Source organism: Apodemus sylvaticus, chromosome 5 (assembly GCF_947179515.1).
Source record: "Apodemus sylvaticus chromosome 5, mApoSyl1.1, whole genome shotgun sequence".
NCBI classification, from domain to species: domain Eukaryota; kingdom Metazoa; phylum Chordata; class Mammalia; order Rodentia; family Muridae; genus Apodemus; species Apodemus sylvaticus.
The window spans coordinates 140,159,726-140,182,138 of NC_067476.1; the positions used below are offsets into that span (position 1 = coordinate 140,159,726).

General features: G+C 47.6%; 1 protein-coding gene across 1 annotated transcript in view; it reads left to right on the forward strand.

Annotated features, from left to right (window-relative positions):
- Window positions 1–22,196, forward strand: part of Chmp4b (charged multivesicular body protein 4B) — a 39,690-nt gene extending 17,494 nt beyond the window's left edge. The window contains exons 2-5 of the mRNA XM_052184012.1: window positions 17,101–17,278; window positions 18,838–18,952; window positions 20,106–20,232; window positions 21,365–22,196. Of these exons, the coding sequence (XP_052039972.1) occupies window positions 17,101–17,278; window positions 18,838–18,952; window positions 20,106–20,232; window positions 21,365–21,429 (485 nt within the window). The 3' untranslated portion in view covers window positions 21,430–22,196. The remainder of the gene's footprint in view (window positions 1–17,100; window positions 17,279–18,837; window positions 18,953–20,105; window positions 20,233–21,364) is intronic.
- Window positions 22,197–22,413: the final 217 nt, after the last annotated feature.

Consider the following 22,413-nt stretch of genomic DNA (forward strand, 5'->3'; position numbering starts at 1 on the left):
GCCTTGATGCTTTCTGACAGACAGGCTAACACTGTGGCACTGTGTTCCCTACTCTGCCAGGAGAGTTTTCAGAACAAAGTTGCTGCAGAAAGCCGGCTGACAGAGATGGAATGAGCAGTTGCTGTTTGGAGGTTTGTTTTCTTTGGAGTTGTATGTGGCTGTGGGTGGTTTGGTGGACTGGCACAGTCTGGGTGGAGGATCACAAACCCAGGGCTGCTTGCTTGCTTGCTTGCTTGCTTGCTTTTTCTTTTTTTTGAGACAGGGTTTCTCTGTGTAGCCCTGACTGTCCTGGAACTCACTCTGTAGACCAGGCTGGCCTCAAATTCAGAAATCCACCTGCTTCTGCCTCCCAAGTGCTAGGATTAAAGGCGTGCGCCACCACTGCCCGGCTCTGCTGCTACATTTCTACTCTGGGACAAGGCTGAGAAGGAACTGGCTTTCCCTCAGTCACACACAATTCTCTCCCATGCAGAGGATGAGACCAATTCTCCCTTTTAACTCACGTAGGATTTGGGAGGATTTAGAGACCTAAGAAAAGAGTTGGTATAGCAGTATATAGTTGTTTTCTTTTTTAATTTTTAAAAATGATATATATATATTTTTTACTTCATGTGCATTGGTATTTTGCCAGCATGTTTATATGAGGGTCATGGATTCCCTGGAACAAGAGTTTCCAGACAGTGTGTGTGTGTGTGTGTGTACTGTATGTATATGTATACTGTATATATATATATACAGTATGTATATATACTGTATATATGTGTATATACACACATACACACATACAAACATATATTTTTAATAGGTATGAGTATTTTGCCTGCATGTACATCTGTGCACCAAGTGCGTGTGGTGCCTGTGGAGGGTGCCAGGATAGGCCTTGCGTACCCTGGAGTCAATACTCTTAACTACTGAGCCATTTCTTCAGCCTGCCAGCTGGTTCTTTGCATGCTAGTGCTCTGTGAGGTGCAGGCTCCGACTCAGAGCTGTATTGTTTCTCCACCTTACTTCCCCTGGCAAGTACGCAGGTGGAACAACATTCAGCCCCTCTTCTTTTGGCCCCAGGCTCCCAGAAGCGGACTTGTCTTCTCTCTGGGTCTTCAGACTGTGAGACCACACATCTGAGATCATTTTGGCTCGAATGTCTCTGCTTTCTTTGGATAATTTAAAACCAAAAGTTTTCTTTTCTTTCAAGTGAAAAAAAGACCCAAGAACAACTTTTCTGATCCTGTTTTTTGAAGTACAGTGGAAGTTTTAGTTGCTGACAGGGTGGAAGTAAAGAAGGCTATGTCCAAACTAGATTCCTGGTGACCCACTTTTTTTTTTTTTTTTTAAAGCTTCATTTATTAATTTTAAGTACACTGTAGCTGTCTTCAGACACACCAGAAGAGGGTGTCAGATCCCATTACAGATGGTTGTGAGCCACCATGTGGTTGCTGGGAATTGAACTCAGGACCTCTGGAAGGGCAGTCAGTGCTCTTACCCGCTGAGCCATCTCTCCAGCCCCATGGTGACCCACTTTTTAAAAGGCTCCTGAGGTGGAGTCTGGAGAGGCAGCAGCCTGGGCTGTCCGAGCTGCAGTCTTATCTAGGCACGCGTGCAGGCGGAAGATAGAGAAGGGGATGGCTCGGTCTGGGTGAACGCTGCTCAGGTTCTAATGAGTCCCCGACTCTTAGAAATAAAAGGACCAGGGATTATTTGAGTTTATCCCTGATCCCATTTTTTTTTTTTTTTGTTTTGTTTTGTTTTGTTTTTCGAGACAGGGTTTCTCTGTGTAGCCCTGGCTGTCCTGGAACTCACTCTGTAGACCAGGCTGGCCTCAAACTCAGAAATCTGCCTGCCTCTGCCTCCCAAGTGCTAGGATTACAGGCGTGTGCAACCACCACCAGGCTCCCCGATCCCATTTTATAGACAGAACTAAGACTTGTGGCCAGAGCCAGATTTCAAGTCATAAATTGGAAGAGTGGTGTTGAGGAGGGTGGGGAGCTTGGCAGCTGTATTGCTTATCTTAGGGTTTTACTGTTTGGCATGTGTGTGGGTGCGTGCATGTGTGCATGCGTGTTTGTGTGTATTAATGTTTGTATATGTGGAACTCCAGGGAGTCCCTTTTTCCACCTCTCTCTGGGATTACAAGTGTGTTGTCACCCTCCTCTGCTTTTTAAAATTGGTTGCAGGGATCGAAACTTACATCTTTATGCTTCTGGAAAGTGCCTGATCCACTAACCCAACACCCTAGGACCTTTCCCCTTTAAATATTATTCTGCCCTCTACTCAGTTATATTGTTATGTATATGCATTATCACATGCCTTATTGCATACATGGGGTCAGAGGACAACTGTGGAGTCTGTTCTGTCTTCTGTTGTGGGTCTGGAGGAACTGAACCTCGATCATTAGTAGTCTTTATTCACAGAGCCCTCTCATATCCTTCCACTTGTTTTTTGAGACAGTGCTCAATTTATGCAGTCTAGGACCTAGAACCTAGTATTTGATTGAGCTAATCAAGCTCTCTAACAGCTGTATCTTCAGCACTCCTGTTTGTATTTGAGATGGGATCTTGCCTAGCCCATGATGATCTCCTGTCTTGCCCTCCTAAGAGCTGTGATTGTACAGCCATGTGTTGTGCTCTATCAGAAAGTCCACTTCCTGATTACTCCTACCCTGCATTCTTTCCTGAACCGCTGGACTGTGGCGTACACTGTCGTGACTTGCTCAAGTGAGCAGAGATTATTTTTATCCAGTAATTCAGGTTTTGATGATTCTGGGCACTTTGATGTCTGTTCTCCTGTTGTTACCTCACATACATGACATGTCACATACATGACATGTCTTATCTGCTGTGTTCAGGGATGGCCAGGTAGTGGGCTCATGAACAGTCTGCTGTTGCTTTTAGTGCTGGAGATTGAACCGGGGGCTTTGCCCAAGCCAGTTGAGTGCTTTCCAGTCTCAGACTTGGAAGGTGGCCACCATGGAAGACGAGCTTCTGATCCCTGCCTCTTTACCAGGGGCTCGTGTGCCATTATATAAGCAGGCGCCACTATGTCTGATTTTTGAAGTGCTGGGATGGAACCTAGAGCTTTGCAAATACTAGGCAAATAATCTGTCAACTGAGCTGCATCTCCAGCCACCAGCTCTGTGTTTTAGTTGTGGTAAAAATATGTCTAACAGAAGATAAAAGTCATCATTTCAGCAAGTAGTGGCAGCTCTGTGGCATGTGTTGTGTGCTTGCCCTGCTTGCAGTAGATTGCTCCTTCTGCTCTTTATTACAACTTTTTCATGTGCTTTGGCATTTTGCCTGCGTGTATGTCTGTGTGAGGGTGTCAGGTCCTCTAGAACTGGAGTTAAGTCGTGAACTGCTGTATGGGTCCTGGGAACTGGACTTGGGTCCTCTGGGAGTGCAGTCAGTGCTTTTACCTGCTGAGCCATCTCCCAGTTCTCTCTCAATTTTTTAATTTTGAAATTCTTACTTTATGCATATGGATACTTTGCCTTCATGTATGCATGTGTACCGTGTGCATGCCCAGTGTCCAGGCAGGCCAGATGAGGGGTCAGGTCTGCTGGCGCTGGAATTACAGGTGGATGTCAGCCATCATGTTAGGTGCTGAGACTTGAACCTAGGTCCTGAGACTTGAACCTAGGTCCATGGAAGAGCAGCCAGTGATCTTAACAAGCTGAGCCATTTCTCCAGTTCCCCAGTGTTTACTCTTAAGTGAAACTGTTCTTAGTTTGGCTCCTTCCCGTCTTTAAGATGAGTTGCTTCTCTAAACGGGATGCCCTAGTGGAAGGTTCTGGAGTCAGAGGAACTGAGCTGGAGTTAAGGTGCCATCACTGGCTAAAGTGCAGTAGTTTTGGTTTTCCCTTGACATAGGGTCTCATTACCCCAGGCAGACTTGGGACTTTGGGAGGATGGCCTTGGATCCAGAGAGTCTTCTGCTTCAGCTTCTGAGTATGGGGATTACAAGCAGAGCCACTGCTATTCATGTTACAGGTGCTGGCATAGGTTACAGCAGCAAAAGTGTTTATGACTGTGGGAAAGGGCATGGTGGGGCTGAGCCTCTTCTGCCAGTTACCACCATTCTCTTGACTCCCTTGCAAGTCTAATCATTGTCTAGCTGGCCAGTATGGTTTATAGTTTTGTACCTGGAAATTCCTCCTGCCTCTTAATCTCCCATTGCAGTTAGAAAACTCAAAAAGGATCCTGATTGGCTGCTGTGGTCATGTGTTCATGACTAGCCAATCACTACAAACCGGAGCTTGAGAGGTCTGTGGATAACAGGCCTACTCCACCCTGTGACAGGGAAGCAGTCTGTTCTCAAAGGCTCAGGCTTTAAGGGGTATATTCCTAAGAAACTTGTCCAGCTCATCTCTCCTGTTTCCTGACCCGGAGCACTGCCCTGCTCAGGTGTTGTGTCCTAGCAACTCAAGCAGGGCTTGTGGGGAAAGCAGGCGAGGACAGGGTTCTGCCCCAGGCCTCCTCCTTCAGTGGTTACCAGGCAGGATCTGCTGAGCTCTGAGGCCAGGGCTTCAACTTCCTATGCTTGAGTGCTTGGCTCTGAGCACTTGCTGTGTACCGGGAACCCTGAGGGAGTGGGACCTTGCCTGACCCTCAGGGGACATATTCTAGTTAAGTTGCGTGCAGAGTAAAAGGAAGACAGGCATCAGGACTCTGAGGGCTTTGCCCTATTTTTGTATGGACCAAGCAAGCACAGGCTGTTTGCCCAGAAGAAAGTCTTTCCCCTACCCCTGCTTTGCCTGCTGTCTTTCAGACAGGGGAGCGTGTCTGTTTGCAGCCCTCTCCCTGTGACTTGGATGACTCGGAAAGGCCGGGGAGTTGGTCCCTGCTCCAGTCTTCTGACAGCTGTGCACCTGGGAGCAGTTCCTGCAGCCATTCCTTTCCCCACTTCCACATGAGCGTGCCCAGCCCCCAGCGCTTTGTTGGTGTCTGCGTTTCCAGGGAGCTCTCGCTTGCTCAGGCAGAAGGGGGCTTCTGTTGGCATGGATTCAGCTGGAAGCAGAGGAAGAAAAACCAGCTGGAAGAGAAACAGTACATCCCAGCCTGGGAACGGAAACCATGGCGGGCGGCTTGTTTCTGTCCCAGTCCACGCTGGTTACCCAGGCTAAGGACACGTAGCCCAGGGCCTGTGGCGGCTGCGGTGTTTGATCACTGCAGTCGGAACTGAAACAATTGCTTTAAATCCTCTAGCCTATAACTTGTTTTCTGTGAGGAATTTGTGTCACAATTATGTTTGTTTTTCTTCTGCTTTAAAGATTTTTTTCTTACTCTGTTTTGAGTACTTTTATTTTCTTATGCCTTTTTTAAAATTTTATTAATTTTATTTATATGAGCACACTGTAGCTGTCTTCAGACACACCAGAAAAGGGTATCGAATCCTGTTACAGATGGTTGTGAGCCACCATGTGATTGCTGGGAATTGAACTCAGGACCTCTGGAAGAGCAGTCAGTGCTCTTAACCTCTGAGCCATCCCTCCAGCCCCTTTTTCGTGCTTTGAGATAAGGGTGTGTGTGTGTGTGCGCGCGTGCGTGCGCGCGCGCTTAGATATTTTTTTTGAAAGTTTTTTCACCTAGTGCCAGGTTTGTTTCTTTTTATATAGTCTTTGCTGTTGTGTGCTCATGTTTACCAGTCTCTCACCTGCAATATGAATCCTCATGTAGTCCTAATAATTATATCTCTAGTAGCTCAGTTTGGTTAAAAATACCTTCTGTCACTGTAATATTTGAACATAGAGCATAGTTAAACTAGTTTTTTGTTGTTGAAACAGAGTCTCGTCGTCAAACCCTGTTTACTGGCCTAGTACTTAATAATATAGCACAGTTTACTTAAACTTGCAGCAATCCTCCTGTCTCAACTTCCCAAGTGCTAGGATTATAGGTATGACTGGGTTGTAACAGTTATAACTATCTTAGTGTCCTGGCTGTAGCTGTGGATATACCTCAGTTGTCAGGGTGAGTGCCTCAACTGCAGGAAGGCTGGGTCATTTCCCCAGAATTCTATAAACTACATAGAGTGGTTCTGCCTATGACCCACCTGTGATCCTATTACACAGGAGGCAGCTGCAGGAAGAGTAGAAGGTGACCCTTAGCTGTGTGGTAAGCTTGAGGGTAGCCTGGGCTCTCTGAGACTCAGGGGCTGGAGAGATGGCTCAGCAGTGAAGAACACTTCGGCATAGGACCCAGATTTGATTCTCAGCACCCATATGGAGGGAGGCTCACACCAGTCTGTAACTCTAATTCTAAGGAATCTGATGCTCTCTTCTGACCTTTGCAGGCTCCTGCATTCACGTGGTGCTCATACACAGACAAACACACATACATTTAAGTACAGACATAAGTACATGAAAATAAAACAAATAAGTAAAAATAAAAAAAACACCCAGTCTCAAAACAAAGGCTTTTCCAGTTCCAGTGTCTGTGCTTATGCCTCACTGTTTTGTAATTTGCTGAGGTTTTTCTCTATGTTATGGTTATTACTCCATCTCTTGCATATAATCGGAAACTTTTGGTTGAATCTCAAGTGTCAACTTTTCCTTGTTGGATACTATATTTCTGTATTCCTATAGAACTTTTTTCTTGGGAACTGTTTGTCCTTTTAAGATCTGTTAGATATGGCGGAGCAAATGAGTAATGCCAGGACTCAATCTGAGACGGAAGGCTTGTGAGTGTGGCCAGACTGAGCTCCAGGTCGAGAGCTCATCTTAAAAACCCCACAATGGGTGTTTGTATGTGGTGTTGTGTAGTCCAGCACTCAGGGATTAAGCAGAAGGGGAGATCAAGGTAGTTCTGGGCTGTTTGAGAACCCCTTAAACTTGAAAAGAAATGGCTAGGGATGACGATCTAGCTTGGTGTTAGACCATGTATTTGTGTAGGAGGCACTGGGTTCAGTTACTAGCTCATGGAGAAAAAAAGAGCAAAGAAAGCAGCGGCTAGAGTTCCCCTCGCAAGGGGGGGGGGCTAGAGAGGAAGGCAGTGCTGTGCTAGAAGCATGGGGAGTCAGTCGGCAGGAGGGTCTGTCTCACGTCACTCCTTCCCAAGTGTCATTTGTGGCCAGCATTAAATCTGTGTGCTGACTTCCACTGCCCAGCTGGAGTCTGATCTTTCCTAACACAGGTTGTGAAACTGTCAAGAGAGGCTGTCAATACCTCACGTGTGATTACGTCACATAATCAGGAAGTGAATCGTGTGGGTGTTAATTACATTTCAGGATGATACACATCTATCAGGAGAGTTTTATTTTACCTTTGTGTTTGTATTAGTCTATTAGTGGAAATCTCAAAACTCTGAGCTCCTATTTGTTTAAGTTGAAGGAAGACTTGGAGAATATCTGCTCTCCACTCCGTTGCCTTTCCTGGGGAGGCTAAGGCTGTGAGATGGGAGGGCGTCCTACTTGTGACATATTTTGGTGATGGCACACTTGGAACTACTAGGATCACGGGGTGTGTGTGGCAGGTACTATGGGGAGCCAAGTGTCCCTCAGAGATCAGAGAGAGGGCTGTCCATTCAGAAACAGTGTACCTGCATTCTTGTCTGTTACCTCCAGCAAGGTGCTGAGCTTGTTTTCAGTTGGACAAAGCCTTAACTGCCGGAAGGCAGGCCGTCCTCCTGAGGTAAGCTAAATGTTCAGACTGGTCAGGAAGCAGATGGGCTACAGTGAACTGGAAAGTCCATGCCTCTCTAAAGCTGAGAGCCAGACCTGAGATTCCAGTGTTCAGAAGGCATGAGGCAAGGGAGTCAAGAATTCAAGGCCAGAAACTTAATGTAGTGAGCCATGCTGCAGAATAATCAGAGAGATAGATGGCTGCTACTTAGTGCTGACAGATTGGTGCCAGGCTGCAGAGTGGGCTCCGTGTTGCCCGATATTTAGCATTTGCAGAGGAAGCCCCAAATGTGAATTTTGAGGTTAAAATATATAAATGTAAATTTATTTATTAAGACCTTTTGTCTGTTTTTTATTTTACTTTCTTAAGACAGCGTCTCATGTAACACAGCTGATGCTAAGCCTGCTGTGTAGCTGAGGATGACCTGGAACTTCTGGGCTTACTGCCTCACCTGCCAAGTGCCGAGATTGTGGGTGCGTGCTGCATAGCACATCTGTCTGTTTATTTTTATGAATTTGTTTTCCTTCTTTGAGACCGGACCTCACTTTTGAAGTCCACACTGGCCTTCCTTCAAGCCTCATGAGTGCTGGGAGAACAGCCTTGTATCACTGCATCTGGCTTTGACACTTTTTTTTTTTTTTTGATTTTGGTTTTTTCGAGACAGGGTTTCTCTGTATAGCCCTGGCTGTCCTGGAACTCACTCTGTAGACCAGGCTGGCCTCGAACTCAGAAATCCACCTGCCTCTGCCTCCCAGATTGCTGGGATTACAGGTGTGCGCCACCACCGCCCAGCTTGACACATTTTAATAAAGGCCTGGAATAGCCCTGACCTATGTGTGGGCTATAAAGGGTCTCAGTTTAAATGTCTGTGAGTTGTTTAAGTGGAATTCAGTGTGGTCGGTGAAGGAGAGGACCTTGGCTTTTGGTCAATCCTTGATAGTCCGGCATAGGCTACTTTCTTTCTAAGATCTTAGTTCTCTGTCCTGTCCTGAGTTATCACCAAAGCTACTTCCTGGTTGCCTGCTATGTCTAGAAAGTGAACCTCCTTTGGGCCAGGGATGTGGCTCAGTGGCAAGTACTTGTCTAGCATATACATGTCCCCAAACAAAAACAACAACAAAAGGCCTACTTCTTCCTGCCCAGCCAGAACCCTGATGGAGCAGAGCCAGGTGAAGACTGTTAGCCACCCTATTAGGAGTAGGAGGTGCCTGCCACACTGGCCTCGGATCCCTTTCCTTTGGTGGTGATTTCCCTCTGCCTCTTCTTTCTTGTGTCTTGGGCCACTGCTTATCACAGTCTAGAGCAGTCTCCTTTTACCGGCTCTGGCACCTCCCTTCAAGTGTCACAGGATAGCCAGGCCCACTGTCCCTTAACAAACCACTCGGCCTTGTAGTCTCAGAGTTGAAGGAATCCCAGTGAGAACTAACCTGGAGAGAAATGTGTGGGCAAATGGTAGTTTGAGAACAAAGCAAGAGCTCTGGCCTTCCAGAGCAGAGGTCATTTTAGACCCTTGGGAAGGGTGAGAGGGTTGACAGGCAAAGAGGAGACCCAGCCTAGCTGGGCATCCATTGCCTGCTAGTGGGGTCTGCCCGAGGGGAGGCACGCTCATTTCCTGGGCGCTTGCACAGAGGCCCCTTGTTAGCCTGGTGCAGGGTCACCAACCCATGCCATGGAGAGATGCTCATGTGCTGGGCGTTAGCATAGGAATTTTTAACCAATCCACTGAGAAGTAATTTTTTTTTTTTTTTGTCTAGTCAGAGAACCTTACTGTGTGCTGTCTTGGGTTGCCAGATGGTAGTTTCTGGGCAGACTGAGCCTCCCCTGGCAATCTGGTGCCAGACTACTAGCTTCCAGAGTCTGGGTGCAGAGAAGGCAAAGCCATGGCTCAAGCAGAAGCAGGCCCGCTGCTCTCCCCGGAGAGACAGGCAGCCTGGTTTTGATCCTCAGCCTGCTACGAGTTTTTTGTTTTTCTTTCTTTTTTTTTTTTTTTTTTTTGAGACAGGGTTTCTCTGTATAGCCCTGGCTGTCCTGAAACTTACTCTGTAGACCAGGCTGTAGTCCGTCTGCCTCTGCCTCCCAAGTACTGGGATTAAAGGCGTGCGCCACCACTGCCCGGTGCTACTTTCTTTTTAGTACTGCACTGATGTGTGTATATGCACATGGGCACTTACATGCCAGTGTGCAGTAGGGGTCAGAGGACAACCTGTAGAACAGGTTCTCCTTTTACCATCAGGGTCAATGACAGTGCCCACGCTGCCACGGTACAGGGTATCAGGCGTAGGCCTGGGGGATTGACAGAAAACACAGACTTCTGTCATTCTGTAAGGAGAATGCCAAAGTTTTACTGAGGGACCAGCAGTATATACCAGAGGCCGGGAAAACAACTGGAAAAAACAATTATAGCCATAGGTTAGGCACCAGGGAGGTCCCTACCACACCGGGCAGGAAAACAGAAATCAAATTAAACCGCAGAATCTTCTGCAGGATGTTTCCTGTGCAAATAGCTCAGCTGGGGGCGTTGAGCTAAGCTCACTGATGCCCAACAGGTCAGAGACTGATCTCCTGCTGTCAGGCTTGGTAGTAAGCATCTTCCTCTGTTGAGACATCTCACGAGCCCCTCCCCACCTTTTTTAGATGAAGTGTCTTGTATCCCAGGAAGCCTCAAACTAGCTATGTAGCTAAGGATGACCCTGAACTTCAAATCCTTCTGACTGACTCATAAGTCTGCACCACTACACCTGGTTTCTGGGCTTCTGGGGATAGAACCCAGGGCATGGTGTACTCTAGGCTGTAAGCTGTATCCCTGCCTCTGTGTGTGCCTTGGGCAGGTAATAAACTGTGCCTCTGTATCCTGATCTGCTAAGTAAGACACTAACACAGGTATGTGCCTCTGCATACCTGTGGGGTCACTGGGAGGGTAGTAGAGGACCAACAACCCCTTGCCCCTCCCCAAAAGTACCAGTAATCATGGAGAGTGCCAATCATGACACCTGTCGACCTGGGCATGTTGGACAAGGCAAGGAAAGAGGGAGAAAGAAGCAAGCAGTGTGGGTGACTGCCCCCACACATCCAGCGTTGTCTAGAGATTATCTCCCTCTGATCATAAAAGTGTGAGACCACTCTCCCATTCAGAGCAGTCCACTAACCTAGCCTGCCTCTTGATCAGCATTGGAGCCAGGATTCCTTTGGTAGCAAGCTCCATGAGCCCTTCATGTCCTAGTGCTGATTGGCTTTAGCCAGGGTTGGGAGTGCTTAGGCTGGCACTGGCGAGAGTGATAAGATGCTTTTGTATGTGATACATGTGTGGGCACAGGTATGTGGAGGCCAGACATCAGTGTCTGGTTTCTTCCTTAGTTAAGTTTCTACCTTAGTTTCAAGGCAGGGTCCTCCTCACTGAACCAACCGAGAGTTCACTGATTCAGAGAGGCTGCCTGCCATGATCCCCAAAGATCACCCACCTTCATCTCCCAGAACAGGGTTACAGGTGCACCTGCCTGGCGACAGAGCCCAGCTACTCATGCAGAAAGCAGTTGGTTTTTACCAGGCTCTAAGATTTGTCTGTGTTTTGTTTTTCAAGACAGGGTTTCTCTCTGTAGCCCTGGCTGTCCTGGAACTCACTTTGTAGACCAGGCTGGCCTTGAACTCACAGAGATCCTCCTGCCTCTGCCTCTCAAGTGCTGGGATTAAAGATATGCACTCCTCCTCCTCAGGTCCAAGCTATACTTTACAAATACTGATCGTCTTAAGTCGACAGTACATGAACTGTTTGAGTTTTTTAATCTTGGGGCTGATGATTATATTTTCCTGTTAACATAGGAAGTTCTGCAGTTACATGTACCAGTGACAGACATTTTCTGAGCTCTTACTGCATGTCACACTCTGTGCTCAGCATGTCACATACGTAATTTTGACCAGCACAGTAACATCTTGAGACTGGTGTTGTCACTGAGGATTATCGAGGTTAAGCAATTGTCTCAGTGTGGTAATGGTGGAGCTGGACCAGGAAGCTGGCCACCTGGCCTCCCTACACCTCTGTTTTAACATGCTGTAAGCCAGCAGATCCTGTTTGCTAGACCATGCAGGTGCCTCATCCAGTTTTACACAGAACACACAGTGTGCCATTTCAGTGCCTCTGGGTGGTTCAGCATTCTGTAAGGTTGTTAATTGTGAGGCTTATTTCTTTCCTCTTTGTGTTAAACAGATAAGAGGCTTTTTCCTCTCTAGAATCTCCTTTGCAGAGAGTACTGTACTCCCTGTGTGTGTGCTGATGAAGTCAGCAGGGTTCTGGACTCCCATTTCCTGGTCATACGCAAGTACTTATTTTACCATCTCTAAATGGAGTGCATTAGCTCTAGGCCATGGAGAGCAAATTAGGGAGCTGGGAGATACATCATGAGAATGAGGCTGCTTGGAAACATGTGCCTGTGTCTCTGTCTGAACTCACCAGCTATGTGGGAATAAATACAGTGATGTCAGGGTATCATTCCATGGCTGTTGCAGAATGAAGCTGGCAGTCTGCAGGTGAGTCTGAAACAAAGCAGCCAGACTGGGCTTTAAAGATACATTTAGGCTTCTGAAATTAAAAAAAAAAATTACTACATTAGAGAGAGGGGGGTCAACTTGTAGAAAAGGACTTCTGTCTTTCTACCATGTGAATCCTAGTGATAGAACTTGTTGCCTGCTGACCGATCGCACTCTCACCAGACTTGGCTTCTAAGGAGTTTCATGTTCACTTTAAGGCCTAAGTTGGTCCTGCTACCCTCATGCAGGGTAGGGGGACGAGAAGGGACTGCAGCACGCACTCCACTTTGGTCAATGATAATTCTTTGGGTTTTTTTTTCCCTGATTTATTTTCTTTCTTTCTTTCTTTCTTTCTTTCTTTCTTTCTTTCTTTCTTTCTTTCTTTCTTTCTTTCTTTCTTTCTTTCTTTCTTTCCTTCCTTCCTTCCTTCCTTCCTTCCTTCCTTCCCTTTCCTTTTTTTTTTTTTTTAAAGATTTATTTATTTATTTTATGTATACGTAGAACACTGTCACTCTCTTCAGACACACCAGAAGAGGGCATCAGATCTCGTTACAGATGGTCGTGAATCACTATGTGGTTGTTAGGAATTGAACTCGGGACCTCTGCAAGAGCAGTCGGTGCTCTTAACCACTGAGCCATCTCTCCAGCCCCCTGATTTGTTTTCTTAAAACAGGGCTTATTCTGTTGCCCAGGCTAGCCTGGGATTACATATGTAAGCCACCATGACTGGCCTCTTTTTCTTCTAACTTAGGACTTAGGAGAGCAAACTGTCATTTTCAAACCCATCTTCCATGGGTTAGCGTGAAGTGAGGGAGCTGGGGATGGTTCCCCAGTTAGGTACCGTTCTCTCAGAGGACTAGAGCTCAGTTCCCAGCACTGACTCACTGGGCAGCTCACGCCACCTTATCTCCAGCTCCAGGGCATCCAGCACCCTCTTCTAGCTAAAGGAGAGGGTGCTGGGCTTTGGATAATTTGACTTTTTTTTTTTTTTTTTGATTTTTGGATTTGGTTTTTCGAGACAGGGTTTCTCTGTATAGCCCTGGCTGTCCTGGAAATCACTCTGTAGACCAGGCTGGCCTTGAACTCAGAAATCCTCCTGCCTCTGCCTCCCAGAGTGCTGGGATCACAGGCGTGTGCCACCACCACCCGGCTCTATCTTGCTCTTCTTATACATAGGACAGATGACAGAGGAGCCCCTGCCCTACTTTCAGTAGGCTTGATACCTTGTTGTGGTCTCCTAGCTCAAGAGTATCTGAAACTCTTCATTCACAGCGCAGTGAGGCAAGAACCCTTGAAAGATGGCTAGGGTAGACAAAGCAAGCCTTCATAGCTACCTTTGGTTCACTGGGGTTCTGGGGAAATACTCTCTGGAGTGTGCTGGTGTTTGCTGTGTGGTTTATGCTGATTGGGCAAGAAGTGAACACACCCCTCCCCCCACCACATCCTGCTTCCACCCGGTTTAAATCATGACTTTTGGAAGGACTGCAGACACTGTGTCCATTGTATGAGAGCTGGTTCCTGACCCACCTCCCCCTTTTCCATGCTGGGGTTCTCAGGGAGGGTGTAGGCATGCTTTCTCCACATCTGTTGAGATGTTTTGGGCTGCCTCACCTAAACTGAATGTGGAGTCATCACAGTAGGCAGACCTCTGTTCTTCTAGGAGATTCTAATTAACCTTGGCCTAGAAGAAAGGAAGTCCTCTCTAGTTGTACTGAACTGACACATCCACTGTTGTCACCGCCAGATGCCTTGTAGAAAGGTTTCTAGTCCTGGGTGAATATTTCTCCACCAGTTGTTCTTCTTAGGGTATCTTCTGCATGCTGCTTTTAAAATAACTGTTAGGAGGGTCTAATGAAGCAACCGTCTGGAGACCAATGTTTATTTCAACATGGTTGCAGTTGCTTTGGCTTCAGCTTTCGGAGCCAATAAAGCTGGTTATTAGATTCTGTAATTGCTGCTGTAATTACTCTCTGGGAACTGGCAAAGGCATAATTAAATATGGAGATTTCACAGACTTTTTTCTCATCTAAAAGCAACCTCTTAAACTTCTGTTAGTAGGGTTAAGTTTAGTCTACTAGAACCAGTGTGTTTATATATGACCCTGAGGTCTGCATCAGAAGATGGATGTCTGTGGATACTTCCTCTCTGAAGATTTAGAATTGATGAACATCTGTTCCTTAGCCTCCAACTTGTTTCTTCAATCCAACCCTCCAGAATGTAGGGAGGTTGGCCCACTGGGTTTGGGCTTTATAGACTTTGGCTGTGTAGAAAAGCAAGTCTGGTTGGAAATCTGGTTAGAGTTGGGTATAGTGGCTCATACCCATAATCCTGTCAGCACCTGAGAGGCTGAGATGGGGTCATTGCTGAGAGTACCTGGACTGTTCAGTTAATTCCAAGCCAGCCTGAACTATAGTATAAGTTGTCTCAAACTCTCCCTTCTGACCTCAAATAGATATGCAGGTGGAATGGATGGAGTCTTACTTGGACAGTGTTCAGAAAGAAGTGTGTCATTGGCCCATGGAACACCAGATTCCCCAGGTTCTCCTCCACTGCAGCTTGTGACGTTTGTAGGGAATAGGAAGTGAGGTGTTGTGATACTTGTGTCCACACATGTTCTTGTGGACCAGTGCTGACCAAATAAAGTTGCTTTCTTTGTGAAACATATTTGGGGGGCGTTTCTCAGAGTGTACCCTTTCTTTTGGTAGCTGCCAGGTAATTAAAAAATAAAGACATTAGATGGGATAGGAAAAAGAAAAATATCCACAGCCCCTGCCCTACACCAGCCTCGGGAATCCACTGCTTTCTGGGCTAAAGCTTTAGAAGCCTGCAAAAGGAGGGTGACCCTGAAGGGGACCTTCCCTTAGTTTTTGCATACTTACCTTATAATGAGGGGCTTGCAAGAGATCCTGTTGTATGAACAAGAAGACAGGGAGAAGTGTACCCCTCCTGAAGACTCCTACATACAACATGTGTGTTCCTTCTGTTACACTGATAAGCTCATTGCAAGTGGACAGTATTATTAAATAAAAAATGCATTAGTATTCCTTATATAGCTAACTTAAGTGTTAGGATAGGACCATTTGTATTTGAAAACATGTTAAAATACATGGAATTAAAGATTCAACTTGGTGTATATTAACTGTACCAGTCCATGTGTTAGTTGTTGGTCTGCAAAGATGGATAGAACTATCTGGAAGTTACTTGAAGTCACTTTTGAGTTTGTGGTATCAGTGAACAAGCGGGCAAGAGTTGGGAGTGACTGAGCTGTGTAAGTTCTTCTCTGGGGATTTCTGCCTGGAGATCCTGGGCTGAGGAGCAAAACTGCTCTGAATTTCAGTTTCCTCGTTGTTCTGAGGCACTCACATAGCACACACATGAGAATGTTCTGCAAGGTGCTGGCCAGCCCTCACAGTTATTCTAAGCGATCATGTGGCTTTTCACACTGCAATGAGGGGCAGTGCAGTGCTCTTATTGTTTGTCTCGAGTTCTCGGAGCAGCGGTTCTCAACCTTCCTAACACTGCAACCCTTTAATGCAACCCCTCATGCTGTGGTGATCCCCAGCCTTACAATTATTTTGAGGCTGCTTCATAACAAATTCTGCTACAGTTATGAATTGTAATGTCTGATATGCAGGGTATCTGATATGTGACATGCTGAGGATTACTGTTCTATCCCTTTCTCTGAGCAAGTTGGCTTTACTGTGGTGCTAGGGATGGAGCCCAGGGCCTCATGCATGCTCTGCCATTGGATTATGCCCTCAGTCTTAATCAGTTTAAATGTTCTCTTTCAAAGACCTAATTATGTCAGGCATGATGGCATACACCTTTAATCCCAGCACTCAGGAGGCAGAGCTACAGGCATTTGGATTTTTGGGTTTGAGACCAGCCCAGTCTACAGAGTGAGTTCCAGGGCAGCCAGGGCTGCACAGAGAAACACTGTTTCAAACAAAAAAACAAAACAAAAATGTTTTTTGAGGCCAAACCATTGTTTTTGGTCAAGTGGTTCTTAGGACAGAGGCCTAAGCTAGCAGTCTTTAACCTTCAGCCATTGGGACACAAAGCTCTCTGTAGAGAATGAATGAATGAATGAATGATCTTCACAATTCTGTGCTGGGTGTTCATAGTTACCCGTGAAGCATGTGTCCTGAGGCTGTAAGGTACATACCTGGAAGTGGAAGGACTGTGCTAACTTGTGTCACATATAAAGAAACCACTTGTGTAGAGCAGGTGACTGTGACCTGCAGCCTGTGGAGATGGCACTAGCACACACCCCTCCTGGATGAGGGAGCTGCTTACAAGCCGGCATAGATGCAGCTTCCCTGACCCAGCACAATCCAGCTGTTCCTTCTGCTAGGGTCTGCTGGGCTGCCTTTCTGAGATGGACTGTAAGGGCAAGGAGTCTGGGTTTGAGTGGGGAAGATGCAGTTTGGTCCTAGATAAATTTGCCTTATTGAATCATTTGTCATGACCTCAGACAAAATGATCTATTTCTGTACAGGCTGGGAGCTAAGAAAGCAGATACCATTGATCTGACCAAATGGTCAAACTCCAGATTCAGTCGTGTTGTGTTTCCTCTTACAGAGAACGGAGAGCTGGCCCTCTCTAGGCACTGGGTTTTGTTCATTTAACTTCCAGACAGAAATTCCTGGTCTGAGCGCTTTGCTTTGTGCTGCGCTCTGTTGCTATCTTACTTTCAGATCAGAACAGTTTACAGGATTGTTGGCTTTTGTTTGGCATAACATCTTAACCCAAACTCATCTAGTATTTGCTACAGTCAATTGCTATTTTTGTCATTGAGTTGGTATGGGATGGTATTTTATAGCAATTAGAGTTTGCATGGTTTTTTGGATGTGATACCTACTTTACTAATACGCTAGGCTGCTGGTACAGAGCCCTTGGGAGGAGGGCTCTGCGTCCTCTCTAACCCCACGCCTCGCCGTGCACTCAGTCCCCTTTCTTCCCTCCAGCGGCCCTGCAGGCTCTGAAGCGCAAGAAGCGGTATGAGAAGCAGCTGGCGCAGATCGATGGCACCCTGTCAACCATCGAGTTCCAGCGGGAGGCCCTGGAGAACGCCAACACCAACACAGAGGTGCTCAAGAACATGGGCTACGCCGCCAAGGCCATGAAGGCTGCCCACGACAACATGTATGTGCCACTGCTGGGGATGGTACCATGGTCACGGTCGTGGCCCGGTTGTGCTTGTCACCGTCCCTGGAGCTTGAGTGGACTGTCTGCCACCGTTATTTCCCTACAGAGCTTAGGAAAGTTGTCTTGTTTCACCTGGTTCTAGGTTATTGTGATAGGCAGTCCAAGTTGGGAATGTCCCGAGAGGTCTCTCAGCCACTGGAGAAGCCCGTGTCCCAAAGGGAAGCCGCCTGTGCTGCATTCTGAGTGTGGACAGGACCAGGCCCTGGCATGAGTGCTTCCTCCCAGGGCTTTGAATCTGCTCAGTCCATTCTCAGGGATGGCCATTCTTTCGCCTCCCCCTGCTCTCGGGCTCCTGCCCTCTGCAGTCCTCCCTTCCCTGTGGACAGTTGCTTCTCATGCAGCTGGCCTGAGAACTAGAGGCCCAGCCTGGTTCTGCTTGTGAATGGCAGGGGTCTTTCTATGGCAAAACTGCACTTTAGTTTTCTAACACTTGAGCCGCTGTAGCGGGGCGCTCAGAGCGCTTGCTATCTTGGCTGCTTAGTCTCAGAGCCCCGGGAACTGGAGAACACAGCCTCCGCCATGCCCATAGCAATGGCCCTTCCTTCCTTGACACACTGCCTGGAACTGCTCTGCTCCAAAGAAGAGTCGAGTGTTTGTTAACAGTCTCTGTGAACCACGCTAAAATAATTACTAGTTGGCTGCACAAACTCGATGCTCTTTGCTCTAGAAACAGGCGGCACAGGAGCACGGCTCTCCATGAGCGAGGTGTGGGCTGTGCCACTCAGGCCACGGAACTTCTCATTCCGTTAGTTCTGTTCCCAGACATTCAACACAAAGGATAGCTCTGGTGTGTTGTTTTGAGTATACAGACCATCCTGAGTAAGGGCGTGGGACACAGTGTATCAACTTCCACACATTCACCTTGCCTTTGGGCTGAAAGGGTGGCTCAGCTATGTTTTCTGGTTTGTCCTCCTGTTCAGAGTTGCTTTGGGTGTTGAAGATGAGGTCTTGGTGCAGGAGTTAAAAGTCCTCTGGTTGTCACCCTTTTTGGAGTTTGAGTGGATCTTACCTGATGTGTTTACAAATCCTGGTGTTTGTGGGTGTGTGGGTGGCTTTGACTCCACCTGGCTGCTGAGCCTGCTTTCCTTGGATGCTGGACTAAGTGATGGCTAAGGATACTTCTATCTGCTTGCTTCTCTGATTCTCAGTTCTCTATTGATTTTGAGTGTGTGTCCCCCACACCTGTGTGTGTGTGTGTGTGTGTGTGTATGTGTGTCAGAGGACAGCTTTGTGGAGTCAGTTCTTTCCTTCCACCTTTACGTGGGTTCTGGAGTAAAAGCTGATCTCCAGGCTTGCATAGCAAGCTCATAACTGACTGAGCTGTGTCACCAGCTCTTGAGTCCCAGGCTTAAAGGGAAGGAGGAAGGCGGTAATAACAGGCGGTTTTCCAGAGGAGACTCGTACTGTGTGCTGAGAAGCAGATGGTGTGCAGCAGGGTTCACTCTGGGCTCGGATCAGTCCTAGATCAGATGATAACTTGTTTGTTTCATTTTAAGGGACATTGATAAAGTGGATGAGTTAATGCAGGACATTGCTGACCAGCAAGAACTTGCAGAGGAGATCTCCACAGCTATCTCCAAACCTGTGGGCTTTGGAGAAGAGTTTGACGAGGTAAGTGGCTCCAGGAAGGTCACCTGAGTCTCTAGGTGACAGACTTCAGGCTCAGATACAACAAAACAGGGCACAGTGTGCACTGGGTGACAGACATCAGGCTCAGATACCAACAGGGCGCATCCTCAGGTTCTGGATTTGTTTGTTTAGGTTTTTTTGATCCAAGGTTTCTCTGTGTAGCCCTGGCTGTCCTGGAACTCACTCTATAGATCAGGCTGGCCTCTAACTCAGAGACATCTATCTGCCTGCCTCTGCCTCCTAAGTGCTAGGGACTAAAAGCTTATGCCGCCACCTCCTGGCTGGATTCTGGACTTTAAAATAAAAAGAAACTAATGTATTTTATGCTTGGCATAGTGGCACATGCGTTTAATCCTAGCACTCAAGAGGCAGAGGCCGAAGTGGTCTCTACATAGAGAGTTCCAGGGCATTCAGAGTGACAGTGAGACCCTGTCTGGAAGAAGGAGAAGGGACAGGGAAAAGGGGAGAAGGGGCGAGGACGAGGAGAGGAGAGAGAGGAGGGAGGGAGAGACGGAGGGAGGGAGGGTGGGAGAGGGAGAAAGGGAGGGAGGAAGAAAAAAAGCCAGATAAATTTTCTTTTATGTTTATATCTATTTTGCCTGCGTGCAGTTCTGTACACAGTGTGCATACCCTGGACGCTAGCAGAGGGTGGCCAGCCACTCTCTATCACTCCAGCTCTAGGGGACCCGATGCCTTCTGTTGGGGACACTGCATGCACATGGAGCACAGACAAATACCGCAAAGCACTCAGACACTAATGGACAGAACAGGAAAGGAGTGGTCCTGGGCTGCTGCTTCATCAGATTCAGGCTTCTAATCTAGGAACTCAGGAGTCTGGGGCAGGAGGACAGCAAGCCTGAACCACAGAGCTTGGCCAGTTTATAGAACCTGTCTCAAACTTTTCAAAAGGTAGACAAGGCTGATGTCATAGCTCAGTGGTAAGACACTTGCCTAGCATATGTGTGGTCCTGATACTTCTCTTGAAAAGGAATGGAGTAAAAGATAGAGTCCATCCTCCCAAGAGGCTCCTAGATGGGACCCCAGATGTTTGTGCACACCGGTGATCCCCTGAGAAGGTTCCTGGGCCATGGGGAGGCGTGACTCAGAGAGAGTCTCCACTCACTTCCTTTTGCAGGATGAACTCATGGCAGAGTTGGAGGAACTTGAACAAGAGGAGCTAGACAAGAATTTGTTGGAGATCAGCGGGCCCGAAACAGTCCCTCTACCAAATGTCCCCTCTGTAGCCCTACCATCCAAACCCGGTGAGTATGCCCACAGTTAGGACACACCCTGGCACCATGTGAAGAGGGTGATCTCATGGTCAGTTGACTTTGGTTTGGGTTCTGAGCCAGAAAGCACTTTGTGATGGCCACGGTGCCAGTGTCGTATTTCTGTCCCTGGGTTTCTCTAGAACAGGATTTCCTAACCTCAGCCCGGGTGATCTAGCCAGATAGTTCTGGAGGTAGCAGTGGGGCTGCCTTGTAGCATAACCCCTGACTTGCCACCAGATGCCAGTAGCAGCCACTGCCACACAGGTGTATCAGCTACAGTGTCTCTAGGCATCACTGCGTATCCCTTGTGGGGTTGGGAATGGGAATTAAGAGCCTCTGTTCTAGTGAGGGAGGTTAAAGGATTAGAAGGAGGAGGAGTGGGGGAGCTGACGTAACTGTTTTTTAGTTTTAAAAAGTTTGAAAAAGAAAAAAAAAGCCTCTGTTCTAGAATGATTAAACAGGACTTCTGGGCACCGTGCAGTGCTGTGAGAACTTAGGGTCTTGCCCCAGCTAGGACCCCATGCATGCTATTTGCTCTCAGAGCTGGAGATCTGCTCTGTAAAACCATCATTTCCTTGCCTGCATTTTCTCCCTCTTCCCCTCCTGAGTGTTCACTCCTCACAGAAATGTTCCGCACACAGCTCCCAGACTGTCAGAACTGCCAGTCTCCAGTAGAAAAAGAGCCTGGTAGCAGGGTATGAACAGGGCATTTCCTCCGCCTTCCTCTGCCATGGTAACAAGGAAAGCCCCTGGCTCTTCAGAAGTCAGCAAAGCATGGCCCCAGCAACTTCAAGTGGAATTGGCTTGGCAAGGATTACATTTCTTGGGAGGGAAGCTCCTGTCTGTCTCCCCAGCCCTGGGTGCTTAGAGCTAAGGGTCCCTCAGTGCAAAACAGTTCCACCTGGTGTGGCTGTCCCTGGGGAGGGCTGCAGGGAGTTACTGTGGAAGGTGTGGAAGGTTTCCTGAATTTACATAGCAGCATGCTGGCCTGAGGACCAGCCTGCTGTAGGCCTCAGCTGGCTATAGGACAGGACTCTGCGTGCGTGCGTGCGTACACACGCATAGAGGAGCATAGGTCCAGCTCCCAGCCAGGCTTCAAAAAGCATCTCTTCTGTGTCCACAGCCAAGAAGAAGGAAGAGGAAGATGACGACATGAAGGAATTGGAGAACTGGGCCGGATCCATGTGACTGTCCCAGCAGAGGCTGGGCCCAGACGGACTCTGGTGGCCTGTGCATCGGGCAGGCGTGTGCGTGCGCAGGGCAGGCAGGACGCGGTGCAGGTAGCTCCATCGCTCAGCTCTCACCCAAAGCCGCAGGCCGCATCACTGCTCACTCTAGCATAGCATGGTCTGTGCCCAGGGGCGGGAGGGGGGAGGGGCGGGTGGGAGGTGCCTGCTGTTTATAATGTTGAATTTCTGTAAAATAAACTGTATTTGCAAATCCAACACTGAGCTTCTGGACTACGCTAACCCACTGCTGAGTCCCCGGGAGAGGGTCGGCCATTTGCAGTTGAAAAGAACTGGAAATGTAACAGTGCGGCTGACTTGCCTCGCTGTAAGACGCTACGGTACTGGCAGAAAAGTCGATTCTTAAAAGCCATAGATAGGCTTTTCCTTGTCCTTAGCTGTAATAACACATCTGGTTTTGGTTCCCTCAAGAGCTGTGTTTCTGTCTGTCACCTGTGTACTGGCCTCGTGTCTACACCCTGGCCCTTGTCACTTCTGCCCCTGGTCTTTTGGAGTTTGTGACACAGATCTGAAGTGGATGTGTTCTCTTGCGAGCAAATACGATTGTTAGAATTAAATTCCAGCTATCCAGTTTTCTAACATAGCTCTAAGGTCCCCATTGCTGTTTGTGATAATTGATACATAACTCATTGGAAACATGTGCATACATTTATATTCAGATGAAATTATGGTTTGCACTGTCTATTAAATATCTTGATTTAATTTTCATCTTGCTGTTGTGTTCAATCTTTCACCTTCCTTGGGAGCTGACCTTTCCAGGTCAGCACAGTCCAGGGTCATCTGGGGAAACCTGAAGGGCTCATGAAGGCAGATCTTTCTTCTAGAAACCTCAAGATCCTGGAGGCCACTTAGCCTGGGACTGTCTCAGTCCACTTTCAGAGAGTTAGTTCTTGTGCAGCCCTAGAATCTTCCCTCCTGGTCTGCC